The sequence below is a fragment of the Scardinius erythrophthalmus genome (genome assembly GCF_964197995.2).
Source record: "Scardinius erythrophthalmus genome assembly, chromosome: 19".
NCBI lineage: Eukaryota > Metazoa > Chordata > Actinopteri > Cypriniformes > Leuciscidae > Scardinius > Scardinius erythrophthalmus.
Genome location: NC_138239.1, coordinates 9,723,293 through 9,746,923, shown reverse-complemented (window position 1 = coordinate 9,746,923; position 23,631 = coordinate 9,723,293). Strand labels below are relative to the sequence as shown.

At 37.6% G+C, this 23,631-nt stretch overlaps 1 protein-coding gene across 1 annotated transcript; it reads left to right on the top strand.

The window, feature by feature from the left end:
* Positions 1 to 14,258: 14,258 nt before the first annotated feature.
* On the top strand, positions 14,259 to 15,413 carry htr1b (5-hydroxytryptamine (serotonin) receptor 1B; the record flags this gene model as incomplete). The annotated part of the gene is made up of 1 exon (XM_081347260.1): positions 14,259 to 15,413. One exon carries the CDS (start codon positions 14,259 to 14,261, stop codon positions 15,411 to 15,413), a length of 1,155 nt encoding a protein of 384 aa, XP_081203386.1.
* Between the last annotated feature and the right edge of the window lie 8,218 nt (positions 15,414 to 23,631).

Genomic DNA, 23,631 nt, shown 5'->3' with positions numbered 1-23,631 from the left:
TGAGTCATCATATAAATAAAGAACAGAGAAAGAATGAGGGAGAGGGACAGACAACGAAAGAGGGCAAACAACATCAGGCACCATGAACATATGGAAAAGATGACTTTCATTCTGGGTTCAATACAAGTTATGCTCAATCAGCAGTATTTGTGGCATAACGGTAACACAAGGTCACAATAAGGCACTTACAATGGAAGTAAACAGGGCCAATTTCTGGATCATTTAAAAACAAATTTGAAGCACATCATATTATAAAAGCACTTACATTAATTCATCTGTGAAAACTTGTGTATTATTTGAGCTGTAAAACTGTTCTTGTTATTTTTTTTTTATTCTTAGTATTTTAGGCATTATGTTGTCATGGCAAGTCATAAAATCGGGTAGAAATAATACACATAAAAGGTTAGTAATCTTTTTTTCCACTAAAATCATGTTAACACATACTGTTTATGTCTTGTAGAAAAACTAGAGAAGCCCTAAAAGGTCATTGGAGGAAAAATTATATTTCAATGCTTTTGCGTTCCCCGAGAAGCTTTGGTAAATTTCTATTTTAAGATGTCATTGTTACAGTGTAATTATATATTTAAGTACTAAGTAATAATAATGAACAACATGTACTTACTATAGGGTTAGGGTAGGATTAGGGTTTGGTTAAGGGTTAGTTGCATGTAATTATGCATAATTTACTGTTATTACTATACATGTAACATATGCAACAAGGACACTGTAAAATAAAGTGTTACCGAAACCTTTCACTTGCTCGCCAATTCTCTAAAGAGAAACTTTACATTCACTCGCAAATCTTTTGCGATAGGAATAATATGAGGTGGGAGGAAAAAAGTACATTTCAGTGCTTCTGCAATCAAACGCAAAGTTTCTCAGGAGAACACACTAGTTTTGAGAGAACGCAAGCGCTTTGCGAGCGAACGCGTTCTTGGGGGAACGCAATACTTTTTACAAAACAACGGAAATTTTTAGCTGGCAAACACAAACGTTTTTCAAGTAAACGGAAAGTTTCTCAGATGAATGCAAATGTTCTGTGAGTAAACGCAAAGTTTCGTGGGGACGCTCAAAATGGGGAGCTCATGAGCAACATAATACCACAAATTTTACTGAACCCGATACATTCTTTTAATAGGCAAATGCCCATTTCCCGACTTCAATGGACATTAAATCAGCAGTGTGACATCTCACTCTGAAAATAACCAGACCAACCACCATCAATCACTGTTGACACATACCAGGAAAAACAGACCTTTTGGAACCTTAAGTGCCACCGGGGTGAATAAACATAATTATAATGTCAAAATGGGAACACAGTGTAAATACAAACTCCCTTGTACTCTCTTTTCAGTTGGAAAGGGCTTAACTAGATCATCATCTGGCATCCAATCGAGTGCTATCCGAACCCCAAACCCTATCATTGGCTCTTATATCTGTAATCTCCACTTCAGAGGTAACAATTTTAGCAAGGGGATTGGAAATGAGTGGCTGACCCAGTATCAGCTGTCCTCTGTGTCTTTCCTTCACTCACGTGTCAAAGCAACGACCAGCACTCCATTAACATGAATCTTTCCAGCATCGTGCATCACCTCTCCGACTGCTGGAGATCATTTCTCTCACCGAGCGGCACATATTGCAGATTACGGTTGCCAGGTTACGTCGCACCAACATTCTAAATGTGGGCACATGCTTCAACCCAGAAATAGAGAAAAATATATCAGATGCAGTCTAGTTAGAGATCACTCCTTTGACAGAGAAAACTTATCGTAATGGATCGGTAGGGAGGGGGCAGTGATGCAGAACTCTTCGCAGTTATATAGGTCAACACCCTGAGGATGGCTTTTACAATTTGGGGAATATATACAGTATCATTCGAAAGTACATTGCTTTAAGAAACTTAGGCTTATGTAACCATTTCCAACTGAGATCTGCATTTCCATACATCCCACTTTAAAAGTGTACACATGAAATAATGTGGCGCTACTAAAGAAAATAATGTGCAAGTGTATGAATGCATAAATTGAAACAATTGACTTTTTTTTTTACCAAAGGACACTGCGCTTCATGGAGCTTTAAGATTTTCCAGAGCAATTTGCAGACCGAAGAGAGATAACATGGCTTCTCTGTCCCTTCTTTTGCGAGCTCTCAGTGGAAAGAAGCAGAGACGGAAGGGGGTGGACACTGGAATCTGTTCACTGGCTTGTGGGAGCTTGAGATTTCTCTCCTTAGCTTGAGGCTGGTTGGGTGGTGGTGGAATATCATCAGCTCCAGAAGGCTGGCAACGCTCTCAGCTTGGTGTAGGCATCGAATCTACAATCTAACAGATCTAGGACTGACTCACAAAACACAAGCCTGAGTGAAATCGTTTGCGTAGTATGGTGGAGAATGCGGGCAGCGCCAATGGCTCACAAACTGCCGCTCGTATCCAACATAGTAAAACAATTCAATATCTACAGTAAGTGTGTAGTTTTTCACAAAACAGCTTTATCAGATTGGTGGAGAATCTGTTGAAGCCAAAGGCCAGTGGAAGAAGAGTGCTCCCGTACCTCGATGGGTTAACTAATTCATCCAAATTGAATTCCACTCTCTGAACAATGTTAAAGCCAGAAACAGATCAGAATTCCATCTGACCGGTTAACGGTAATTCATTTAAGTCTCTCCCGTCCCGTGGAGCTTTACTCAGTCTGTGGAGAGCGTTCTGCTAATGCATCCATCTGAGAGTGCTTTGACATGATGGATCAGACGTGTGCTGATAGCTTATTTTTCAAACACAGAGCTAAACAAAATGCAGGATGTACTGTACAGATGTACTGTATGTGCATCTAAATATTTCCAATGAAAATGATTCAAATCTGAATGCTCAGTATTATAAGACAATTCACAGAAAAACTTTTCTAACAAAATGCAACTTGCAAAGCGATTATGTTTGACTTTGAAAAGTATGGTGATACATGTTTATTTAAATGTGTAGACTGTTTATAGAAAAATCTGTATTTAGTTTCATAGCAGTTTCCTTGGAGAATAAGGCTAAAAACTATAAAGAACACAGTAAGTCATCAGATATGACTACTCTTTCTCTCCAAACCTCAAGATATGTTCAGCATCTGATCCACACTACAGTATGAGTTATTAAAGAAACAAGCTGTCACAACAAGCTGTTCAGCAGTCTAATTGGCAAACATGCTTATTTCTCAGTACTCATATTCTGTCTCATGGATTTTTTTGTTGTGTTGTTTATAAGCATCACTTGTATTTACATGTAAACTTCTGGAAATCAAACTGCTTTGAAAACAGGTCACCCAGAGGGTTTGTGGCACTGAGCTGTCGTGAAGATTTGATCAAATTCTGTCATTATTTATTCAATAGAGATTCAATATTTTGTTTACCTGCAGGTCATATGGCCATTAAAAACATAAGAGAGCTGTGGACATGCAAATGCATTGTTAAATTATTGAAATATAGAGTAAACCTAAAATCTTAGGAGGTACTTCAAGTAAGTAAATTAGGACAAAGGTGTTTAGCAGACCAAAATTTTGGGAATACCTTTCATACAATGACAGTTAGTGACCCTGCCTGTTAAGCTCCAAAACATTTCATAAAACACCACACACACACAAAAAAAGCACCAAAATAGTATCATAACAGTAGCTCATATGACTCAACCACTATTTTTTTCTTACATATTTTTCTTGCACAGAACAACCTCCTGGACAACAACCAGTCTGGTTTCAAAAGCGGACACTCAACCGAGACGGTTATTGAAGCTCTGAGACTGGCAAGAGCAGCTTCCAAATCCTCAGTTCTCATCCTGCTGGATCTGTCTACTGTGTGTGACACAGTTAACCACCAGATTCGCCAGTCAATCCTAAAGACGAAGGGGATCTCTGGAACCGTACTCCAATGGTTCAATTCTTACCTCTCAGGTAGGTCCTTTAGGGTGAGGTGTCTAAGTCACAACATCTAGCTACTGGGGTACCTCAGAGCTCAGTGCTGGGACCACTTCTCTTCTTCATCTACAGTACAGTACAGTACATGCCATCACTAGGATATGTCATTCAGAAACATGGGTTTTTAATGGGACACACAACTCTACCTCTCATTCCAAACAGAGATCCGACGGTAGCTGCTCGCATCTCAGCCTGCCTGACAGACATTTCTTGCTAGATGAAGGAGCACCACCTTCAACTAAATCTTGTGAAGTCAGAGCTGCTTGTGGTCCCGGCACACCCAACACTACACCACAACTTCTCCATTCAGCTGGGTTCATCATCCATAACTCCATCAAGGTCAATCAGGAACCGTGGAGTTGTGATTGATGATCAATTTAACTTCACAGACCACATTGCTAGATCTGCCAGGTCCTGCAGATTTGCCTTATACAACATTAGGAGGATTAGGCCCTTCCTATCAGAGCATGCTACACAACTCCTTGTCCAAGCGCTTGTTCTATCCAGACTGGACTATTGTAATTCTCTCTTGGATGGTCTTCCAGCTTGCACTGTCAAATCTCTGCAACTGATCCAAAATGCTGCAGCTAGAGTGGTCTTTAATGAGCCGAAGAGAGCATGTCACACCTCTCCTCACAAAATTACACTGGTTGCCAATTGCCGCTCGCATCAAATTTAAGGCACTGATGCTTGCCTACAGAACAACCACTGGCTCTGCTCCCTTTTACCTAAACTCATTATTTCAGACTTACGTGCCATCCAGAAGCTCGCGTTCTGCAAGTGAACGTCACCTCGTGGTGCCATCACAAAGAGGCGCAAAATCTCTTTCTCTGACCTTTACCTTGACTGTTCCCTGCCGGTGGAATGATCTACCAAACTCAACCAGAGCTGTTGAGTCTGTAGCCATTTTCAAGAAACGACTGAGGACGCATCTTTTCGGCAACATTTGATCCATTAATATAACACTTTCTTTTCTCGTCTCTTCTACTTTATATCTATATAAAAAAAAACATTTTTTGCATATACTACGTTAGACTAAACTGGGAAGGGTCACAGCACTTACATATTGGTGTCCTATTGTGAGTTTAACTACTTCTATTGCTCTCCTCATTTGTAAGTTGCTTTGGATAAAAGCGTCTGCTAAATGATTAAATGTAAATGTTAAATGTAAATTTTCCAAATCCTCTGAAGCAAATATTACCCACATTTACATTCTTCAAAATTTGTGTTAATTGAATTATTTATAAAATTGTTTATTTTTTATTTTTTGTTCCATAGAAAAATTCATGAAACAAAATGAGGATGACTAAAAAAAAGGACAGAAATTTCATTTTTGGGGTCAAGTAAATTTACTTTTTCAAACAAAAGTTCTATGTGATTACACATTTCTTAAGGAAATACATCACATCCTGCCTTGGGTCGATATTTCTACATTGTATACAGTAGATAGATGAACTGGTGTGAAGTCCATGTGTGAAAAAACAAAACCAAAAAAAAACTGCAATGTTGTTAGTTCCGACTGAGGAAACAGCCTGAAAGTGGAAATGGCAAGAGGAGGAGGATGAGGTGAGGAAGGAGACACAGCATTGTCTGATGGCATCATTCTTACAACACTGTGGTGGAATAAGGTGGCAGTTAAAGGAGCTCCAAGCACAAGATGTCTGGAATAGTTTATAATGGATCCAAATTTCGACATCCTTCTCTTTCATGCCACTGCTGAGAGGTTTATAGTAACACATAGAGTACCATGTTATCTGTCCATTCTATTTTGCTGGACTTCCAGTGACCTTGCGTTTTAGTGTTTCCCTCTTTATACACTGAGAAAAAATGCTCTGAAAACAGTCAACAGTGCATCACATTACCTTTGCCCTCAATTTATTCACTGTGAAACACCTGCAGAACACAATATGACACCTTGCAAATGTGTTGGGAGAAGCAGATTCACTCTTCCTCGTGATAAGATTCCCAATCATCTGGATGAAAATCACACATTCGTACATGTCCTGACACCGGCATCTTGCTCACTTTGACTAAGTCCAAATGACAACAAGAATGTGATGCAAGTGCTGGGTCAGATGGCTGTATGCGCTTTATGGTCCTCGAAGTGTCGGAATCATTACTTGAATTTTGATCATGCATTTAAATGCAAAGTATGGCCATTGATCTTTGCTAAAGATGACTTTGGGATGGTTTCCCTAATGCAGGCCGGATTTAATCTGTGTTTGGGAAACTTTCGTGGCTGTTTTCCCAGATGCAAATTAGCCAATGTCCAAGGTTAAGTTTCACTGACAACAGTGATTCTTCATTCATGGTTTTTAGCCCAGGACCAGCGCTCAATCTGTGTCTGGGAAATTGGCCCACATTGTCTAGTCACATAATATCTTATTGGCATCTTTAGAACGAAAAAGAAGTCAGTGAATACTTGTGTTCAGATGCCATTGTCTCACCCTTTTGAGCCAAGATTTTGAGAGCATCATTACATTACAGTTGTGCTGACAAAACTGCATCAGTCAAGATATAGATCAGGCTTAATTGCTTGCATTGACAGTAAACTAAACAGAGGCTATTTTCATAATTCATCAGAGCTCATTAATGTACAAAGAATTACCACTGCCTGATGATTTATGAAGCTCTCAGCTCAAGTCATTTTATGGTGTAAACTAGCCTACTGATGGCAGACCAGTGAAGTTGAGCCTCCAAACCACATTTCCAATAGCCTGGTTCTACCAGACTCTCGTACATTTCATTTGTACAGAGAGTCTGGCCTCTCTCCATTGACAAGCGTTAACTTCCTTGTAGGCGAGTACTCTGTTGAAGTTTAAAACTATTGGATCTGCCCAGAGTCACTCTGGATCTGCCATAACCAACCGCTAATGTTTGGTCGTGACGTACTTAAACTAGCGCACGACCTCAACGTCATCGTTCTCAGCCACTCCCTCTGTTCGCTGATTGGACCGGTAAAAAAATGATCAGAGAAAACCAAAGAATACACCACAATCCCAGACGTAGTACTGAAGGGAAATAAAATTGAGCGGAAGTACGCAGGAGGGCGGAGCCAGGCTACATTTCCAATGCTTCTGGACAAAAACAGACTCGCCTTCAAGCCAGGGACTTTCAAACTGGGGTCAAGGGACACCCAGGGGGGTGTATATATTATTACTGTTGCTGCTGTTGTTGTAGTTGATGAATAGGGTTGGGAATAGAAAATTGGTTCCAATTGGATACTTAAGGTCAGGAATTGGATACTTGTTATAAAATTAAAATTTAGATTCAGCTGCAACAGAATGCTTTGCAAGAACACACAGAATAAATGTTTGAAATAAAAAAAAAATTTACTTCATTTTTTTTTCTTACCATGTTATATTTATCATTTTTGACACAGCATTGATCAAAAGTCATAGTAAAGACTTTTACATTGTTAAAAAAAAAAAATCTATATTTCAAATTTCTATTCATCACCGAATCCAGAAAAAAAAATTATCATGGTTTCCACAAAAAGTATAATAATCAGCACAAGAATTTTAAACTAATAATAATTACAATTGTTACTTGAGCACCAATCAGGATATCAGAATGATTTCTGAAGGATCATGTGACACTGAAGACTGGAATAATGATGCTGAAAATTCAGCTTTGCGGGCACAGGAATATATTACATTTTAAAATGTAATCAAATAGAAAAAAGTTATTTTAAATTGCAATAATATTACTGTTTTTACTTTACTGTATGAAGCCTTGGTGAGCATAAGAGACTCATTTCAACCCTAACCCCTTTGACCCCTAGCTGTTCCTTGTATATTTGGGTGTCCTTGAAATGAAAGGCATGAAAAGGTATAAAAACCCTTGTTCTGGGCGATATAACGTAAATCTTGTGGTATGAAAACCGGCAGATTGTAACTACAACAAATCTAAAGTTACATCATATGTACTGATGCAGCGTCTAGACGAGAACAAATCAATAGGATATACAAGTTTCACTGCAGAATACTTGATATTTGACTACAAAGGACAAAGAATTGAAGGTGCCTTCATAGTGTCAAATGGCATAATGTCTTACTGTACTTCCTGTTGTATGTGGTGGCAGACGGCCGGTATAGGGAAACAAATTATATAAAGGCCTAATTTAGATAGGGAGGAAATAAAATCGTTGACAAAGAAGAGTTTATTTTAGCTGAATCAAATGATTGCTGAGGGTCAGATGTTGGAGGGCATGTCAAAAAATTGATTTTCAACTTGGACTATGTATTTCTGTGACCTTGGGAAAACTACAGCTCTTATTCTGTTTTCCACTCTCAAGACTCATACGTTTATGCATTTTATAGATCTTCAAAGGTGTTCTCGTGATTGAACACCACACAGCGTTTTCAATCCTTCAAGCCTACTATTACGTCTGCAAACAAATTATAGAACTGTTACAACAGTAGAAAAAAGGATGAGGGGGGTGTGAAAGCGTTAAGTCAAATAGATGTTTGGGAAAAACACATATTTACACAGAATCTGAAACTTTTTTATTCAATTTTGTCCATACGGCTGTCAAGGGAAGAACACAGAAGCATTGTTCATATTCACAGTGTGGCTGCAGCTGGAATCTAGGACAATAAACTCATAATGCTCCAGCTTCAAGCCAGGCCTTCAACCCACTCCAACTGTCCCATAAATACATCTGTGATCTTCAGTTTTAACTGTGGTATATAATACTTGACCTTCGAGGGCGTAATTTCAATAGGCCATGGGGCAGACCGCTCTGTTTGATAACTGATAATCAAATTTCAGATTCTATGACTACATATGAACATGAGAAAATGCAATCATGTTAACCAGAATGAGCAGCGGAAATGTTTATCACGACTACAGCAAGGCAACACACTGTATCAAACACCAGCCGAAGCCTTTCCGAAATAAGATTCTCTTCAGTTACAGAGCAGTTTCTTTTAAAAGACTGCAGCTTTTATAGGATTCGTATAAAACATCCACCATCTTCAAAAATCACACTGAATTACCGTCTCAGTGTTCAAGATTTAAAATTTAAAGACATTGTAAAAAAAAAATTAATTAAATGATCTTCCGATGATGAGGTACATATCAGGGTGACAGTGAAGGCAAATCCTTGAAAATGGGAAACTCTTTTTTGTAGTCTCATAAAGCTTTCAAATTACAGATGGGACTTTCTATAAGAAACTGAAAACATGTGACCTAATGTGATATTTTGAGAAAATAATTTTGAATGTTATCATTTTATATGTAGACCTATATATAATATTTATTTCGTCAATATTGCTCAATATTTTATATATTTGCCAATATTTGTCCGTAATTTAGATTACATTTGTTAACATGTTAACACATGTACCAAAAAGTTTTCTGTTGCGTTTTAGAATTTTTTTGCGTGTACAGATGACAAGTTGTCAAAATGATCCCCGTTCACACGGATTCACAAAAAAAAAAAAAAAAAAAGCTGTATTACACATGCCAGGCCAGTAGTTGGCGATGTCAATTTGAAAAGAAACACTACTCATCTGCGCACATACGCATTCTTCTACGATTGTAAAGAATGCATCTCTGCTGGTAGTAGTAGTCATAGATATCATATAAAGGCTAGATGTCTTAAGGCGGAGTCACTTCCGGCATCACCGGCGGCCATCTTACCACAGGGCTCTGTGAATTAAGGTGAGTGATCAGCATGCACACAAATCCTCTTATCTCGGTGAAATCTTGACGGATTTACAAACGGTTTGGTTTCTTACAAACGTCATTACCGTGGCTATAATTCTTTCATATGGAAGTCCATTTGTATAATTTTTCATATGTTTGCAGTTTCATAGCTACATCTCTGACGTTTATAACAAACCAAACCGTTTGAAAATCGGTAGAAAATTGAGCAAGTTATGGTTATTTAAAAGTACATGCACCATGTTACGAGTGAGCGAGCACCCTGTCGTAAGATGGCCGCCGTGTGCGGACGTCGACCTCAATTGGCCAGCAGCGCGGACGAGACATCTAGCCTTTATATGATATCTATGGTAGTAGTTGTGAAGTAAATCTACTCTATAAATTCATTATCTTCAGCAGAACAAACACAGTCCTGTGGTCCGTTCTTCATACCTCACATATTACATCTGAGATGGTTTGACAGATGCCAGATCTTTTAATTGTGATAACTGATCTCTGGATAATTTGGTTCTTCAAACGTCAAAATTTGCGGATTTGATTACAATTTGGATTAAGTTGTCTGAGATTACTATGTGATCTTGTGTTCAATGGAAAGGGCAGATTATCGATACTAGAACCCATGATCAGCAATGCAGCGATTGGCTGATGGCAAGACAGCAACGTAATGACATCATATTAAAAAAACAACATCATACACCTGACGAAAAACTTGACGAATTTCTGAACCTTTATAAGAAAACAGCCAAATGACCAAATATAAAAGTTTTAATTGCTAAATGAAATGTGTACTGTTTGTAACATGATTCCCAATGATTTCTAGAATCTTTAGATTTGTTATGTGACAGCAGAAATAAAAGTTTGAAAGCACAGCATCAAGCCACTCCCATAACAGCTGTCACTGTACACATGAATGCACAGCTTATGCACGAAGAACCTAACAATCCTCGATCATGTAAAATCCTCAAAAGTAATCCAGATAACTGAGAAATCCACGTACGAAGAACAGGTCCCAGTAGTCCACCATTGTTGTTTTGGTTGTCAAGTACTTGCAAATCCGTAATACGTAAGCACATGACATCACCATTTACACAAATTCACGTTTTTATAGTTTACACAGAGACGATAAAGGTATCATTCTCAAAAACTTTTTTAGGCCCCAAAACTCTATTGTTGTGTAAATGAATGGCCAAAAAGCAAAAAGTTTTCAGTTGAAAACATTGTCATGTAAACGCCCTCTTAATTCTCAGACCAAAAACACTTATAAAATAAATAGTTACACTTTATTTTAAGGTGTCTTTGTTACACTGTAATTATACATTTAAGTACTGAGTAATATTAAGTAACTACATGTACTTACTATAGGGTTAGGATTAGGGTTATAGTTATTAATATAGTAACTGCATGTAATATTTGTAACAATGGCACTGTAAAGTGTTACCAAATTAATTAATTACAGTCAAAAGATAATCTTTACATACATTATGTTGTGATGCCTAAATTCACTTTAAAATGATTTTATTTAAAATGACTGATTTAGTTTTTAGTATATTATTTTTGAGTTTATTTAGACAAAATAGTGTCACATTTGAATATTAGCCATTTAGCAGTTTTTGGCTATAACATGAAAATAATTGTTGACAAAATAATTATTGCCAATTTTAATATGACACTTTTCAAATGTGTTTTTGAGCATTCAGTGTTCTGCTGCTAAGTCACAGGTAGTTTGGTGAGCACATATTTAGTTATGTATAAATATGTATATTTAGATTGCCCTCCTCTTTTCACTTTTTCTACATGCAGACATTATATAACCAGACAACCTTTGCTTCAGTTTTATAGTATACTTAACTTACGCCCACCTATAGGCGCACATTCCAATATGAAGTGTTCAAAGCACTCGAGCTGCGACAAATGTGGCTTTCCTGAAGATAATTGGCAGCATTAGGTTTTGTACTAGGGAAACCAAAATGATTTTTTTGATGAACCACTGTGCTCAACAGGGCATTGTGGAAAGCAATGAAAAGAACATAATGAGCTATATGTATATAAAAGAGAATAATTGTGTCTCCTGAAAGTCTTTTGATGTGGGAATAAAGTCTACATCACAAGATTAAAACACAAAATGAGGGGAAATTAGTACAACACAATAGCATCAACAGGGACAGTATTGACAAAAGCTCTCAGTACTTTATAATTCACTCCAGTACACTGCTTACTCAGTGATTACATAATGAAGGTCACGTAATTGTTTCGGTTCACTTCTACTGTAAAGATCACTTTTGATGACAGACAGTTGTCTCCTTTGAAAACTTATTTTTTCCATCTTCGTAATATTGCACGTCTTCGATCTCACCTCCACCAGGCGTTCTGGCTACCCGTGGCATCACGTATTCACTTTGCGGTATTACTTCTAACGTTTAAGGCATTAAATGGTCTTGCACCTCCATATCTGTCTGATCTACTTTACTCTTACCACCCTGCCCGGTCCCTTAGATCAGCTGAACTTGGTTTGTTGTCCATCCCTAGTTTCCGGTTGTCTACTGTATAGGTGGAAGGTCATTTTATGTTAATTCTCCTACACTTCGTAATATCTCATGTGTGGCTACATTCAAGACTCAGTTAAAAACATATATTTTGGATAATGTGTCCTTATGTGATTATAATGTGTGTGTGGGTGTGTAAATGTATTGTAATGTACAATGTAAAGTGACCTTGAGCTACGGAAAGGAGCTATATAAATAAAACATCTTCTTCTTCCTTTCTAGATGCCTCGCAAGACGAGTGACTGGTTTGATAGTTTATATTTATGGTTTGGCTGATTTTATTATCAGTAATTATCAGAGCAGTCAAACACATTTACTGTAGCTTAAGAAAAATTGATTATACGTCACCTCCCGCTTAATATTTCCTCTGTCAGGGCTATTTTAATTAAGAGGTGCGTAGGTGTACATACTGTAACTACATGAAAATCAATAAACTTGTCTAGGAAATTAAGGACATTCACTCAAGAGGCCAGAACTGAACACCTTTTCATATAAAGGAAGACATATTATTTCTGTGCTTGCATTCACAATACCAGTTCTGGTGAAACTAAACATCAAGTAAGTTGTAGAACCTTAACCCTACTATTTTAGGAGGGAAAAAAAAGAAAGAAAATAATAAATTCTGAAGCATTTACTAACCCTCATGAGGTTTCAAACCCTTATGCTGTGAAAGATGAAAGGAGATTTTTTTTGTGTGAGAATCTTCACACAGCACTTTTCCATTCAAGCCTTTATAGGGAGACATTTTTCAAGCTCTAAATAAAAACACAAGAACTGTAAATGCATCATAAAAGTGGCCCATATGGCATGTGCGCCATATTCGAAGTCTTCTGAAGCAATATGATTTGTTTTTAACGATTCCAGTTCCTTTTTGCGATAATCTTTTCTTCCCTATTGTGACGCATATCAGAGTGAAATGGCTTCTTGAACAAATAAAAGTGCAGGGATCAGAGATGAGATGTTGCTGCAAGAGGTTATTTTAAAGATATATTAAAGATTATGACGGCACATGAATAAAAAAAAATGCTGTGCACTGATACAATTATTTATAATAAACATTGCAATATTTCATAAAAAAGAAGAACTGTCCATTTTGATTTCATGGTGACTTTAACGGTTCCATTAGTGGTTCTTTTAATAGGCCTAGCCTACTTGTTAGGAATATATATTTGTGAAAATAATTTAAATTCCCTTGTCAAATGATGGTACAGTATAATGTCAATGATGAATAAATGTAAAGCAATTCTTGAAAAGGGTGTATTTATAAATGTGTGATTCGCTTGTCATAGTCTTTACAGAGGTGGCATAAAAGCTCTAATGAAGTGCACCTTTACACATTGTCATATGAACAACTAGTCTGTAATTACACTGAATTATGTATCTCATTTAATTAGTTGGTAGTTTAATTCACACACAAAAAACATCTCAGATTCATTCCTTCAGGAATCAGACTACTCTGGTTGCAATGTATATGTTTGATTCATTAAAAATACATTTATGTTGTCTTATTTGGATCTTAATCTTATGTTGTAAAGATCTGCCAATTAATAAATCTAATTATAGAAGAAGAAGAAAAACAACAACAGCATAAGGGTTTGGAACAAGCAGAGGTGAAATTATTTTTTAGATGAATTAAAAGGATGATAAAGGTATGGAGGCACTAAGACCCAGAGGACAGCACTCAAACTAAGATCATGGTTATCAAAGCTCCAACTTTTGCATCAGAGCCCTATAAAAAGCAAGAGCCCTGCGACCGCCTATCAGTGAAACCTAAGAAAAACTGCCGCTGCTCGCAGGCAAACTATCAGCCTTGTGAAGATGACTCGAGCGTGGACGTGAAGAAAGAGCAGCACTGAAGACTGATGCAGGGATGTCCTCACACAACTTCTGGGATGCTTTATATTGTGCTACTGTGGTGTTCGAAGCTGATTTTTATTTTTCTTATAGACCGAAGTTTGAGAATTAAAGAAGCAGAAAGATATCTTTGATTGTCAGAACAAAAACACCAACGAGCGTTTGACTGCACCTGATGATAGAGCTGACAGAAATCATGAAGCGAAGAAAATATTGCTTTATTTTCAAAATATGAAAACATATGTCTTCAGGGATGGAGCGCAGCGGTCAATTCAAGCCAACACCTGCCCAATTCGAGGTTTTAAACAGCTCGACCGGCACAAATGTGACTTTAGCGCCTAAAACGGACGAAAAACAAGAAAGTTTCGCTTTCCAAGTCACCTTGGCATCAGTTCTCGGTCTCATCACTATTGCAACGATACTAAGCAATGCATTTGTCATCGCCACCATTTCCCAGTCCAGAAAGCTCCAGACCCCGGCGAACTTCTTGATCGCGTCCCTGGCCGTCACGGACCTTCTGGTGTCGGTGCTCGTGATGCCCATTTGCGTGCTGTACACGGTCACTCGCGAGTGGACGCTCGGACAGGTTATCTGTGACATCTGGCTGTCCTCAGATATAACCTGTTGCACCGCGTCCATACTTCACCTCTGCGTAATCGCCCTGGATCGATACTGGGCAATAACGGACGCGGTCGAGTACGCCAAGAAACGCACCCAAGCGCGCGCCGCGGGGATGGTGGCGACCGCCTGGGTCATCGCCATCTCCATCTCCCTGCCGCCTTTCTTCTGGAGACAGGTGAAGGCAGGGGAGCTGACCACCTGCTCGGTCAACACGGACCACATCTTCTACACTATCTACTCAACTTTCGGAGCTTTCTACATCCCTACGCTGTTGCTCATCGCCCTGTACGGGCGGATTTACGTGGAGGCGAGGAAGCGCATTTTGAAGCAGTCTCCCAAAAAAGCGGGGAAAAGACTCACTTCGGCACATCTCAGCACTAACTCACCCGCTTCGGTGGCTTCGACCTCTCCTTTGCACTGTGGAAGGCATGACCTCTGCTCGGACACTGGGTCTCTAGGCAGTGACAATCAAATTAGAGTAACTGTGTCCGATTCACTATTGGAGAAAAAGAGAATATCGGCTGCGCGCGAGAGGAAAGCCACCAAAACCCTGGGCGTTATTTTAGGAGCTTATATTGTGTGCTGGTTGCCGTTTTTCATTTACACATTGCTGGTTCCCCTCTGTCCATCCTGCTTTTCCCCAGAACTCTTTGACTTTTTCACATGGCTTGGCTACGTCAATTCACTGATCAATCCAATAATATACACCATGTCGAATGATGATTTTAAAAAAGCTTTTCACAAACTCATAAGATTTAGATGTTGCAGACGATAGTAAAATAAATAAGTATAAGGGATCATGGTTAGTCAGTCGGTCATTAACGCAAGTGTTATCACGGAATGCTTGATTCTGATGCTGCTATAGCCTACGTTTTAAAGGGATGGTTCATCCAAAATTCTGTCATCATTCAACTCACCCTTATGTTGTTTCAAACCTCTATAGTTTCTTTCTTATGTTGAACACACAATAAGATATTTTGAAGAGTGTTGGTAACCAAACAGTTGACGGTAGCCATGACGTCCATAGTAGGAAAAAATACTATGGAAGTCAATGGTAGTGTCAACTGTTTGATTACCAACATTCTTTAAAATATATTATTTTGCTTTCAACAGAAGAAAGAAAATTTCATATTTGGGTAAACTATGCCTTTAAGGTGTTGACTGTTGCTCTTTTCTTGCAGGGATATGAAGCAGAGCAGTTCCATGTCACTAGTCCCACATCACTTTGCCACATTAGTATTTTTTTCAAAGAGCCATACAGCATAGAATATTAAAAGAAGCAGACAACAAATACCCGACCAAGCATATAAATGACAGACAACAGGATAAAAATAACAAATTATTCCCATGTTTGTAATTATGCTGTACACGACCTAGAGCCACAGCAGATGCGAGTAATCACATTCACACTCCCTCCCTCTCGCTGCTTAGAATCTGCACAGTTCTAGTTCTACGACTTCAAATAGTGATCCCATTTTAATTAATAACAATGGCATGGGTTGTTTCTGAAAAAAATAATAATAATGTGTTTTAAGGATGAAAACTTGAAAAAATGGAGAGGTAAAAATCTTCAAAAATTGTAACTTGGTAGCGATGGTATAAGCGAAACAATTGACTCCGGATCTTTGAATTATTGGAAATTCACATCATGCCATATTAGAATCCTAATAATGACCGTCTGACTGCACATTATCACTTGTTACACGACTACTTAAATTAATAAATAAATGGATATTGAATAATTAACGAGTTGATATTTTATTCGTTTACTTGTAAAGATGGCAGAGACAAAACACAAGCACAGTTATGTAGGAAACAGGTTTCAGTCAATCAGACTGAAATCAGAATCAAGAATCTCAGAGAGCCATGGAATAATCTGTTAAATGGGCCTCGTTTAACATAGTAGACGTAGGCTATATTCCTTCAAACAGAATGTACAATGACTTTGAATTTCTGAACAATGCTTTGACAGCTTGTGGTCAACCAGTCGCTAATTAATAATGCAAAAATTGTGTAAAAAAAAAAAGCTTCATTGTCTTTATTCTTTATTAAATGTGCAATTAAATTGCTCTTATGTGGTCACAAGCCTATTGCTGCTGACTGGTCTTAAGCGTAATAAATAAGATGGGTAATCCATTTTCTTGTGCTCACATCCCTCTTTCTTCCTGTCTTATGGTTGATTAAACAGTACGAATATGTGTTGCTTGACTAATGAAAACTGTCCTATTAATGATTTATTTTTACACCTGTTCTTGCTATTTCTTCCCTTGTCCAAGCTCCCAAAAATGTGGGTGTTTTGGTCCTTCATTTCCACTTAATGAGCATTCTGAGTTCAAACCAAGTAAGCAGTGGGAATTTAGACTAAGGTCAAGTCTTCACTGTACAAACAGAAGCAGTACAAAAAGAGTTCAAGTGCATTGGACACAGTTAAACTGACCGAGGCTCTTAAGATTTAGATATGAATTGAGTATTTCTAACCCAAATTGATTTACCTTCTGCTCAATATGCTCACAAGTCAGATTATCTGTCACTTGACAGTATGAGAGATCACAGAGTAACTGAGAATGACAGGTCTACCGCAGGAGGTGAGTAATACGTCAAAGACGTGCCAGAACAGGGCAGAGGAGGAGATATCGGCCTATTAAGCCCATATGGAGGTGACAGAGTCGCAGCATTTCATGAAAAGGCATGTTGCTATTTCCCACAATTCTGCTTTTTTCACACTAAGCCTGTGCTTCCTTCAACCCTGTTTTCAATGTGTATTCATGGTGGATATTGATTTAGTTATCATGCTTCAAAACCTCCAACATCAGCAGCCAGTGAAATTGAGGACATATTTAAGCAGGGGGCCAATGGACTAGAAACTGACATATTAGCATGCTTTTTTTTAGCTTCCAGAGCGCAGACCCTTTTAATGCCTACGAATTTGATGTGAAGTGAGTTTTAAAGACCTAATTTTGTACTATTACAGCTTGAATTTTTAACACCATGCAAACACCCGCAATAAGTGTAAGCTGCCCTGTCAGAGCCGTTTAACAGTGAATCACAAATCAGCTCTCAGAAAGCAATGGTGATGGGAAAGCAAGCAACATGATGGCATTTTTTTTAAACATATTGGTCTTTTTTGAGTATGCTGATTAATATGTCTTTTATCATGAGTAGTATTAGTATAAAATGATTTGGAGGCTTGGAGGAGCCGTTAATTATTCGTTTGCTGGTTTAATTAATTTGAATTTAATCTCTTGTCTTTGTCATTTATCTTTTCTCCTGAGCCCATTAAAAGTCGTAGGTTTAATACTATGCAAAATCAACCTTGCATTTCTGTCTTAAATCGTTGTTGTTAATGAATGTTTGTTTTTTTATATAATTAAAAGTGAAATATTTAGTTATATGACTCATCTGAAGTTTACGTTTATTGAAGTCCCCCCCCTTTATCCTTAATGTCCTCCAGGGATGGAACATTAATCACAAGCAAACAGAGAAGCACTCATTTGCAGGCATATGATGAACACTTGACTTTGATAATATATGACCTTTATATAATCAACATACAAATCATTCTGACATATGTTACACACATGCCCTGCATATACAGTATGTCTGAGCATGCCTTGCTAAAAATCCATGCTAATTACCAGAAACAGTCATCAATCATTAAACTTATGTTTTTAGCTTTTCTGGACATTGACTTTCATCATATTTACATCTCTAAAGGTTTCATCTATGTTTTTTCATATTTTTTCATGTCCGCTATTAAACACCAACTGTTCCCTCACAATTTAAACACGCCAAGCTGCTTTGCAATTACACTTTACCTTAATTGTGCTAAATGGACCATATGTGTGCATGTAATGACGTTAACATGTGTTCTCATATACCACAGCTTAATGTTCAAATTATTGTTAATGTTGTGTAATGTTGAGCAACCCATAATCAGATTACTCACCCTCAACCTGTATCACTATCTTATGTGAAAACAAAATTATTTTACAAAGTGGGGATTTTTGATTCAAACGGAAATGTACGATTTTCAGAAGAAGAAAAAAGTAAGCATGAAGGCCCACCTCTAAACCTAACTGTCAGTGGGGCATAAGCAAATAACACAAAAACATACGAATTAGATCATACGAAGTAGCCACCAATTTGCCAAAAATGTAAAATACGATTGCCATGAGAGTGTTAGAGTTTCTTTCTTTCACTGAACACTAAGAAAGAAGTTTTGCAGAATGTCCTGGCTGCTCTTTTCTTTACAGTGGATGTGAAAGATTAACTTTCAAAATTAGCAAAAGAAGGACAATAAAAGGTGACCATACAACTCATGTGCTACATTTCAGGTCAACCAGAGTGGTGAATGTGATTTCACCAAGTACAATATGTTCCTGGATCAACATCTTTGTAGATCCTGGAACAACATTCCAATCAACCAATCAGATCTGAGGGACACGTTTACAGCTATTGTCAAGTTTAGGCTTTCAACCGGGGTTAGGTGCTTCTACATCCGTGTTATTCACCTATCATTTCCCTCTGATTTTAACTTGTGGTTAGGGTCAGGTTTAGGGGTAGGGATAGGGTTAGGACTATGTTTTCGGACAGGAATGTTGATCCAGGATGAACAAAATATGTTGCTCCAGGAACATACTTGGCAAAATCCTGGTGACCCATCTGAAGCCCTGCAATAGCTTTGTGTGAACAACATAGCACCACTTACTAGACATTTCACTTTGAAAGTGTCGCAAAATGTGCAAGAGGTAGCATAATATAATTTAGCAGAAATGTCGCCACAGGAATTGTTTTCCGATTAGCCTGCGATGAAAGAACTGATCTAAATATCAGTTTATTGCAAAAAAATCTCTTTCAAGTTCATTTACATTCACAAATGGCATCAAGACACATGACGCAAAGCTTAAATATTGGTTGCTTCCTCACACAGAGCTAGCATATCGCTTGAAACTATATATTTAAAGAGTAAATGACAACACAATTGTCATTTTTGGGCGAACTATCCCTTTAAGAACATGTGTCACTTTCCATTTCTTTCTGCTCAACAACAGCTACAGATCATGTACGTCAATCATGCGTCATGCCTTTTACATTCTTTACTAAATATCTTTTTTTCCCTGAGCATATCTGCTTACAGAACATTTCAGAGTTCCAACATCAGAACTGTCACTCACGGAAGGTTCTGTCCCTCTTTCCTGCATGCTTGGGTCTAGTTGTGCCTTTAATCCTGCAAAAAGAAAAATGCACCAACACACTGCATTCAATGTCTGAGATGGTCCTTTGCAAAAAAATACAAACTACTGCTCATTTTATGCTCACTTAAGTAATATTAATGCCTAAAAGTCTGCACTTTTTTTTTTAACCTTTTCTTTAAATGCCATTCCTTGAGATTGACAGATACCTAGGTTTACTTGTTGGCGTGGCTTATTATCAGCCTAATACTTCATGGCTTTATACTGTATCTTTTCTGCGCCTCTGCATTATTCACCTCAGGATTACTAATTAAGTATGAAAATCACTATGTTCAAAAACAAGACATTATGTCAGGAAACATTTAGTCTTATAAATGCTATCCAGATAATGAGTTTACCACAGGGCATTAATCCATTATATTTCTACATGGTCCATAACAGACAGCAATCATCAATTCAGAAAATGTCAAGACAAAAAGTCATTAATTTTGCTCCAAACACTCACTCAGATTCAGAGGAAACATACCTCTCTGAAAGAGGTCTTCATCTTGACTTCTGACATTCATACGCCTTAGGGAAGAAGTCCGCTCCGTAACGTCAGCATCTTTGAAGCGACACGTCTTGAATGCCACGTTATTCCAGCGCCTTTAATGACAATTCCACTTTTAAGCATTCAGTATAGCATCCGTCTTATCTTTCTCAAGGATATTTTGACATTTGAAATGGCAAAATCTTGTCTCAAAGGAGCAGAGACTTTGCAAATAATGCTTTATATAATCTGCAAGGGTCTGGCCTGCTGTCTCACCGTTCAGAGAGATTTTAGTCGTTTCAGTTCTGTTAGCGAATTAGCGCTTTCTTATGCAATGTCACTTATTAACAATTGAAGACATAATACAGTAAAAGCAGATCTGCTGAGGGAAATGCTCACACAGAAAGTCGTGGATGGATAAAACATGAATATCTGCTCTTCATTTACAAACATTTACATATAAAATGTAGAGGTCATCTTTATGATCACACGATAATCCCTTCACATCGGTGGTTTGGCGGTGTCAGCAATTCTGATTGTGCCTGTGTGTCACTGCATAGCAAAGAGACTTGACTTTCAACGTGGTTAGCATAAACGAGTGGATCAAATGTGAAATGGTCGTAATCGCTATAGACGATATTTAGATTAGATGCTGACCGTTTTTTAAGTGGTTGATTTAAGTAGTTGGACCCCACATGGCTTGCTGAAAAATGGAAGAACTTTGCAAATAATGACATCAATCAAAATTGACATCAAGATATGACAAATGGGATGACATTTAATGGCACATGTTGAGTGTAATTCAAGTAGATGGGGTCCATTTTACAACACAACCATCTTTTTTTATTATTATTTTTTTTTAAAGGGGGGGGTGTTTTGTTCCAGCAGGGTCATTTGTTATATAAATCTATGAAATAAAAATGTCTATACTTGCATTGTATGGTTGGAAAAATGTCCCCTAATGCATCTCAGTAATTGTAAGAGCTTTTTCGAATCATGTCCATGGGGATATTATGTTTTCTCTTATCAGGACAAATGACAGTGGCATTCATGGATAAAACCACATATAATTTCTCTCAGATATGAAGCATGCTCATTTATTGTAAGCTGTTTTCCTATGTACCTTAGCAAGCATTCAGTATCAGGGGAAATATGTTCGTCCATTTGTCCATTTCAGTGCTGACATGCTGCAACACAACCAGCACTGAACACTGAACACTGCTATTCTGAGAGGACTGACTCTTATGCAGGCGTGTAAAGTACTTGAGTAATTGCACTTTATGTCTATACTTTTACATTATGGCATTCAGACGCTCTTATGCAGAGCACCTTGCAAAAGTGCTTTAGCATTGCATACGCGACCACTGTGATTAACAGATGGCAAGCAAGCAATTTGGAACACTATAAGCTAAGAAGCATGGACAAATAAACAAGCACTATTAGAACAATAGTCCTGTGAGTTATAATTTGAAGGTAATCTTTTACCCAAGTTGAGGGTGAAAAGTATGTTTTACTCATTACAATTTCCTTTAGTAGAATTTAAATATTATGCATATATACACTATTTTTGGTGGTATCATGACCTATCTATGAAAATAATATAGATAACTGTTTTTTAAAACATATTTAAGCATTACACACTAATCTTCGAAAGTTTGGGGTCAGTAGTTAAAAAAAAAAGAAATGAATACTTTTATTCAGCAATGCCGCATTAAATTGATCAAAAGTGACAGTAAAGACATTTATAAATGTAACAAAAGATTTCTATTTCAAGTCAATTCAGAAAATGTGAAGTTTTCCACAAACATATTAAGCAGCACAACTATTTTCAACATTGATAATAATGAGAAATATTTCTTGTACACCAAATCAGCATATTAGAATGATTTCTGAATGATTATGTGACACTGACGACTGGAGTAATGATGCTGAAAATTCAGCTTTGCATCAGAGGCATATGCTAAAATATAAAACACACACACACACGCATATACATACTGCAAAATTCAACTGTAACTTATAACCTAACACAATTGTAAACACAGTAAAAGATCAATCTATAAACTACTATATTAAACAGTCAAACTATACTATAAAGCAGATTCTGTTATTTAATATTCACCAGTTTCAGGTAGGCAGGTGTGCCCTTGAGCTATAGCACAATGAGAAAACCCAGACTGAACAAGTTCCTTTCAGTGCATCAAAGTTACTTTGATGTGAAAATCTCTACTGTCTCTTAATTTCATCTTCAATCAGTCAGTTTCAAACACTAAGAAAAAAACTTTTTTAACTTTCAAATCCCTACGTACAATGAAGTGAGTAAACTGTTTTTGCTTTTACTCAAGTATGTTTTGGCTAGATACTTAGACTTTTAATTTCCCATTTACTTTTTGAAAAATGATGTCAGTTCAGCCTAACTTTCTGTTTATAATAAAGAAAACCACAATGGCAAAGCAACCGGAACGATGGTATTAAAATAAATTAAATTTGATTGGCCTCGGTAAACGCTTCGCTGTCATTATGTCACACCAGCATGTGGAAGCGTTATTTGGTCAATGACTTGCATTAGTTCTGAGAATGCTTTCATTTCAACATGACATCAAATCTTCAAGGACGCTGCATTCGGTCTGCTAGGAGCGAGAGTCAAATTTGAAATTCTTCTCTCCATAGCACAGAGTCATTACTCTGGTCTGCTGAAGTTTCCTGGGGGCAGCGCATCTCAGCTCTTCATAGCACATATAGATTTAGATTTGGCTTCACTGGGCACAGTCATAAATATACTTCTGGAAAAAGCATTTCGCAAGGCTGTATGACGCTTGTTTGAAAATGGGGATTTCTGTAATTTCAGTGCCTCCGTTTTGAGTCATGCTGATGTCAGCCAATGGTCACTGTAACCATCTATTATGCTTCTCATTTTCAGAACAGATGGCCATATTCAGGGCAATTTCCACTGTTTACAATTCACCTTGCATGTACTCTAGACAGCCGGCCATTTATCAAAGCAATCAGAGTTGCTGTTCACTAATGGCTCGAGTGAAAGTGCGCTTCAATGACTTCTTTCCTCAGATAAAACCGGATTGAATATGGTATATTACAAATGCCCTGTATTCACTGTATGATTATATGCTTATATAGCTGCTTATGATATATATGGTATATGATGTATATATGGTGTTGAACAACAACCACCAATCAATCTATTGTTCAATAATGGAAACATACAAAAATCAAGAATGTATACTAAAGGGTTTGATGATTTTCTGTTTTGTGCA